General features: G+C 44.5%; 1 protein-coding gene across 1 annotated transcript; it reads left to right on the forward strand.

Moving 5' to 3' along the window:
- The first annotated feature begins 1,501 nt into the window (after nucleotides 1–1,501).
- Nucleotides 1,502–3,333, forward strand: LOC126407153 (ubiquitin carboxyl-terminal hydrolase 37-like). Its single transcript, XM_050071836.1, has 6 exons — nucleotides 1,502–1,560; nucleotides 1,696–1,827; nucleotides 1,945–2,033; nucleotides 2,192–2,291; nucleotides 2,463–2,539; nucleotides 3,291–3,333. Exons 3-6 carry the CDS (start codon nucleotides 1,960–1,962, stop codon nucleotides 3,331–3,333), a joined length of 294 nt encoding a protein of 97 aa, XP_049927793.1. The 5' UTR covers nucleotides 1,502–1,560; nucleotides 1,696–1,827; nucleotides 1,945–1,959.
- Nucleotides 3,334–6,984: the final 3,651 nt, after the last annotated feature.

The following is a 6,984-nucleotide window of genomic DNA, read 5'->3' on the forward strand; positions in this document are numbered from 1 at the left end:
AATTGTTTGTGATTGTGTTAACTGTGAGAGTGATTTTTTTTCTGGAAACAATTCTTGCAAATGATTTATGATTCATTTATCTGGCCTCGAAAGTAGAAAAACTAACTGTGTCTCTCTTAACCACCAGTGGCGGTGTCCAGGATGTACCTGCTGCTCCAGTCTCAGCAAAGACAGCTGAGGCTTGGGAGGACCAACAGGCAAAGAAGAAGAAATGGGGGAATCGCCTCTTCGGTTACCCTGACGTATGTTTGACGTCAGAGTGTCAGAGCTTCACATTAATCTCATTTTAGTAGACTGTAGCATTTATATTTAAACATTTTAGTTGGAAATGGCTGCAAAAAAGAAGTTTAAAACAGTTTTCTCATAATATTGCTTTGGTTTTCACTCTACAGAAGGAAAGTGTTCCTGGTAGGAGGCCTTCAGCCCCACAGGAAAGGTAAGACACTCATTCAGAGTGTGTTTTTGTTTCTACAGACATGTTGTTTAATAACTCTTTAATTTTCCCCACAATACCCCAGAGATGACCACAAGGACACAGAGTGTCTGTATGATTTATCTCTGTAAAATAACCAACCATGTTTCTCTTTAGACCTACTGACACCAATGTCACCAGATATTCACCAGCCAGGACTCAGTGAGAGTACTGATATAGTTAATTGTTATGTTTGCATTATTGAACAATTCAAGTTTGTTTTTCTTCCAACAGAGAAAACATCGCATCACACCAGTCAACATCACCAACGCTGAAAAGACGGACTCACCAAACCCTGAGACGAGGTAGTGACATTCATTCCATGCTGCTTTCAGTGTCTGTCAGGAACATAAAAAGTTGGTAAGTTTTCTTAATTCCTCTTATATTCACTGACTAATATTCTCACATAGATAAACTTTTCCTAACATATCATATTTTTAACTATAAGTAACCTTAATGAAATCATGTTCTTCCAGTTTTTCGGTGGTTGTTTTAGTTTAAATCTTGCAGTGATATTCTGTAGCTCAAGTATTCTTAAAATATTTTATTTATTACTTTTACCTGGGAGTCTTTTTGTGTATGTTCTGCCTCTTGACGATGACAATTTATTCTTACAGCAGCAGCCCTGCAACAACGAACAACAACACAGATGAGCAGGACGAGCATGACGACGTGACGTCGTTTTGCTCACTGGATGACGTCACGCAGGCAAATTCAGTCGACATCACTGACCTCGAGGAGAAGTTGTTCATGGCCCGACTCAACGAGTAAGTGAAAAGCTGTCACTACATTTTGTGTATCACTACACCAAAATGTTCCAGTTAACCGTCATGAGCTGAAAACAGACTGAAATAGCAAAAGCTACGGCTATGCCTATACTGTCTGGGGTTACACCAGGGGTTACATTAACTTCCTCAACCAACTTTGTCACAGAGGCAGCAACTTATAAACACGCACTCTGCTCTGTCAGCCTCTTGCTTGTTTATTAACCATGTGTTTGTGTTTTTTTTGTTTTATCTCCATAGCAACGAAACAAATGACATCTGGGACACTGATAGTTCTCTGGATAGCCCCATCGACTGCTTCGGGTGAGTACATCTGCACATGAATCAAAGTTGTAACGAGAGATGAATCCATCAAATCAAACTGAAATACCTGTTTGTGATTGGTCAGTGAAGAATTAATACTGACGTGTGTTTTGACTCGCTGTGTTTCTGTGTCAGATTTCCAAACATTGGGCAGACCTGCTATATGAACGCAAGCCTGCAGAGTCTCCTAACATTAGAGGACTTCATTGGGGGCATCAGTTGCATGGAGCAGGTCTGGAGCTCAGTACCTGAGGCTCAACTGATGAGGTACAGCAGCTACACACACACATTCACACTTACGTCATTCTCAAGTTTTTCCACAAACCTGAGTACCAAAATGAAACACATGCAAAAATGTCTCTTTTTTTCGCCCCTATGCTGCAGGAGGCAGCAGCTTTCATGGGCACACATTATACCTGCCCTGTAGACGATCACCTGGTGATCACAATGGAGAACACCAGGACATGCAAAAGGTGAGACTGCACAGTTCAGGGTCACACACAGTCAATTTTTAATGGTGCCACCTTAATGATCTGGTCTTGAATAAGCCCTGCTCTTGTCCTGTTATGAAACAAAATTTGTTGTGACCACTGCAGCCAATATTAATGTGTATTGTCTCTTTAATGTGCAGCTGTGGAGCACAGTCAGTGAGACAGGAGGAATTTACAAACCTGTCTCTAGACCTCATCCCTGGAGGCTCTGTGGAGGAGATGCTCCAGGAGTACCTTAAGGTAAGATCCACAAATCCTCCTTCAGTCACATGATCACTGACTGATCTAAAACATCATGTAACAAACACTACAGACACACACACACACACATACACTGCCTCTGTCTGAGCATGTGGACGTGTTGTAGTTGTGTTCATAACACACAGCCTGTTTCTCTGTGCTGCTCTGCAGGAGACGGAGGTGGAGTTCAGGTGTGACTGCGGAGGGAACACATCGAGCTGCAGATCATCCCTCCTCACTCTGCCACAGTAAGTGACATCACATCTGACATAAATGATCACCTGACCTGGGTGGTTCCCAAACTGGGGTCGACTGACCCTGAGGGACCCTTGAGAGTCAGTTGATCTCAGTGTGGCAGTATGACACGCACCAGGCAGCAGCAGTTTGTGACGCTGCCTGCAACAACTGTAGTATAAAGGGAAAGAAAGTCTGTGTAGGGCAGGCAGGAGAGGAGGCGAATGGGTCAAACAGACTCTGGACTTTCAGCTGGGAGCCAACTGTTCACTTCCAGTGTGAAACCAAAATCAGTGGAGTTATTTTAATAATAACATAGTGTGCTAGCGTGTCAAGTGACGTATGGAACATAATGACACTGGTAATGACTGAACCTATTTTAAGCAAAACCATGTTGGTTTTTGTCTACATCTAACTTTAGTTGCCTAAACCTGACATAGAAAGGAAGTAAACATAAAAATTAAGTCTTTTTCCTACGTTTCAAGTTTATTTTGAGAGAGAACGTATGCACGTAACGAGCAGAAACTGCACATTTCCTGTGAAAACAGAAGTGTATTTGAAAAGACACATGTAAGGAGCGTAGATTATCAGGTCGTCCCTGAATATTCAAAGCTGACGCAGGGGGGTACCTAGGGTGTCATATTTTGAGGTGTAGGTCCACTGACAAAGCGTCAGTATCTGACGAGTTAGGATGAGAATGTGTCGCTCCACTTTGTCTTTAGGCTCAACATTAATCCTTTCATATTTTCATACCTTCTCCCTCAGAGTGCTCATCCTGCAGCTGAAGAGGTTTCGCCTGTCAGGCTGATAAGGGACCTGCCGGTCTCCTCCACACAGGTAAAGAAAAACAGAAACACAAAAATCAGGCTCATGTGAAAGTAAACATGTGGACAGTGTGTGCTGCTGTTTTGTGTGTGTACGTGTGAAGCTAACTCTTATGAATGTGTTATGTGTTCCTTCACAGGATGGAGGCTGCTACAGCTTGATCAGCGCCATTTCCACAGAAATGGGTAAGAGAAGCACACACTGAAGGCTGAATGTGATCGTCTGTCGTCCTCTGTCATGTTGTAGATAGAAACGTTTCAGGTCCTGATGGAATTAACCAATTATAATTATTCACTTTATTTATTCTGAGTAGTTTTTAGTGGAACTTTATCATTTTCTGTGTGAAATTGATGGTTATTTTTTACTATTTTGATTGATAAATTTAGTTATTAGCACTCTCTGCTTTATTTGGAACTCTTTTCTGCTACCTTCTTATATTTTATGTAGAAAACCATAAAAGTTTTAAACATCATGTCATGTTCAGAATCTTTTTGATACCACTCTCTAAGTTATAACTAATGGTTTTATGAATGGTTAAGAAATAAATAATAATGCTTTATAGGTGAGTTATACGCCGAGCTGTCGTGATTCTAAAAAATACCCCTTTGTCTGTTATCAGTTAACCTTCATAACCTCCACTATGTTTTAAGATATTAATCAAGATCTCTCTCTTCATAGGACACTACATCAGCGAAGGCATCCACCCAGACTACAATCCGGACAGACCAGATGATCTTTGGCTCACCTACAATGATTCAGTGGTCTTTGAGACATCCGGCAATTTAGTCTGTGAGCAGCAGGAGAGGGGTGCTTACATCCTGTTCTACAAGAGAAGTAAGAGAACAACACCGTCACATCCTTAACTCAAGTCCTGAAGAAGAGAGCGATTTTTAAAAGTGCCAACATAGTGTTTATATCAAGTGTGTTGTCTTCATTCTCAGTAGTGTAACCCAACTGACGACGTGATGTCGGACTAAGAGACCTGGACACAGTCAAGACGTGATGTCGGACTAAGGGACCTGGATACACCACACAGAGACAGGATGACCATCATGGAGCCAGGAGACGACTAAGGGACCTGGATACACCACACAGAGACAGGATGACCATCATGGAGCCAGGAGACCTGCCACAGGACAAGGAAGGTAAGTGAGTTTCTAAACTTGTCTGTTTTCTTGGTGCAGTTGTTCAACGTGACGGTGGACAACATATGACCAGGAAAGACGACTGGAGGATGAACGAAGGAGATGTCCCGTGGTCAGGAGCAGCTGATGGTTCCCTTGCCCTTAGGAGGATGGGTCCCCCCAGAGAGCCGGGTTCCTCCCAAGGTTTCTTCCTCTAGCAGGGAGTTTTTCCTTGCCACTGTCGCCTCACAGTCGCTGGACAGCAGGACAGACCCAACTCATCTCATCAGCATCGACACCACAGTTGTAGAGATGGTCCTGCATTGTGCCAGAGTATGGCTTGCTCTCTGGGGAGAACTACAAAAAGAAAATCAAAGAAAATAAATACTATTGGACTTTAAGATTTTGTTGGTTGTATTTTAATGTATTTTTCAGTGGGAGTTTTTATAGCTCCATAATACAGCGCCAATTCCAAAAAAGTTGGAACATTGTTTAAAATGTAAATAATAACAATCAAATCCTTTTTGACTTATATTCAAAATGAATAAAGTCCAAAGACAAGATATGTAATGTTCAAAATGATAAACATATTGGTTTTTGTAAAATACATTCTTACTCTGATTTTGATGGCTGCAACACGTTCCAAAAAAGTTGGGACAGGGGCAAAAAAAGACCGGGGAAGTTGTTGAATGCTCAAAAAACACCTGTTGGAACATTCCACAGGTAATAAGGCTAATTGGTAAATGATAGTATCATTTACCAACAGGTACAGGGGGCATCTTAAAAAGGCTCAGGTGTTCACAAGCAAGGATGGTCACTGTGTGGGTAAACAGTTTGAGAACAACTATTCTCAGTGCACAATTGCAAAGAATTTAGGGATTTCACCATCAACAATCTATAATATCATCAAAAGATTCAGAGAATTCTCTGCATTTAAGGGGCACAGGTTCAGTCCAATACTCTGCACGCTGGAACAGAGGGCTGGTGAGTCACTGGCGTCCGCTGAATGCACACAAACAGCAAACAGTTCAGAGGTGTGCAGCGGTACAGTTAGGAAGCAGACAGGAAGTGGCATCAGATGAGCAGAGGGTTTGATACAAGGGGAACACACAAGGGAAGCCAACACATTTGTGAGGAGCCAACTGTAGGTAGGTCGTAACCATTGAGGAACCAGTGATGATGATGAGTGGATTCTGTGGCGGACACACAAAGGCAGAATGTGCAGCCATGCTGTAAGGTAATCCACAGTGCAAGAAATCACAGGCAGCGGAACAGGTAAACTCACAACAGAGAGCTGACTGGCAGTCAGAGGCAGTGCCAGACATTGTAGACATCCGGGGCTTAAGCGTGGTCTAACTAGGGGGGGTCCCCCGGGAGAAAATTTTGAAAAAAGACTGACCTACAATAGATTCAAGTTACTGTATACTCAACCTGCTGCCCCTTGCTGTGAATCATCTTCCTCCTCTTCCCTAACTCATCTTTGGGTCAAAGTAAATGCAGTGCATTGTTTATAATATAGCCTACTGTAATATAAAATAATATAATATACTCGTACTCGTACTCGTCTTCCTCCACTTATCCGGGTCCAGGTCGCGGGGGCAGCAGCCTCAGCAAAGAAGCCCAGACAGTCCTCTCCCCAGCCACTTCTGTCAGCTCTTCCGAGGGGACCCCGAGGCGTTCCCAGGCCAGCCAGGCGATGTAATCCCTCCAGCGTGTCCTGGGGCAGCCCGAGGTCTCCTCCCGGTTGGACATGCCCGAGACACCTCCCAAGGGAGGCGTCCGAAAGGCATCCTTACCAGATGACCGAACCACCTCAACTGGCTCCTCTCGATGTGGAGGAGCAGCGGCTCTACTCCGAGTCCCTCCCGGATGTCTGAGCTCCTCACCCTATCTCTAAGGCTGAGCCCAGCCACCCTGCGGAGGAAACTCATTTCAGCCACTTGTACTCGCGATATCGTTCTTTCGGTCACTACCCAGAGCTCGTGACCATAGGTGAGGGTTGCAACGTAGATGACCGGTAAATCGAGAGGTTCGCTTTCTGGCTAAGCTCCCTCTTCACCATAACGGACCGGATAAGCGCCTGCATCACTGCTGACGCCGCCCCAATCTGCCTGTCAATCTCCTGCTCCATCCTACCCTCACTCGTGAACAAGATCCCGAGATACTTAAACTCCTCCACCTGAGGCAGGACCTCCCCCCAGACCTGGAGTGGGCAATCCACCCTTTTCCGGCTGAGGACCATGGCCTCAGACTTGGAGGTGCTGATTCTCATCCCAGCCACTTCACACTCGGCTGCGAACCGTCCCAGCAAGAGCTGGAGGTCACTGATCGATGGGGCTAGGAGGACCCCGTCATCCGCAAAAAGCAGGGACAAGATCCTCCTGTCACCGAAGCTGACACCCTCCACCACTCAGCTGCGCCTAGAAATTCTGTCAATGAAAGTTATGAACAGAACCGGTGACAAAGGGCAGCCCTGGCAGAGTCCAACTCTTACTGGGAATAGGTCTGAC

Source organism: Epinephelus moara, chromosome 19, assembly GCF_006386435.1.
Source record: "Epinephelus moara isolate mb chromosome 19, YSFRI_EMoa_1.0, whole genome shotgun sequence".
In the NCBI taxonomy this organism is placed as follows: domain Eukaryota; kingdom Metazoa; phylum Chordata; class Actinopteri; order Perciformes; family Serranidae; genus Epinephelus; species Epinephelus moara.

Bases quoted from the DNA above. Each gene is read 5' to 3' on its own strand.
- LOC126407153 (XM_050071836.1), top strand. From the start codon at position 1,960: ATGGGCACACATTATACCTGCCCTGTAGACGATCACCTGGTGATCACA. The intron at 2,034-2,191 runs GTGAGACTGCAC...TTTAATGTGCAG, and splicing joins AACACCAGGACATGCAAAAG to CTGTGGAGCACAGTCAGTGA. The intron at 2,540-3,290 runs GTAAGTGACATC...CTTCTCCCTCAG, and splicing joins TCCCTCCTCACTCTGCCACA to AGTGCTCATCCTGCAGCTGA.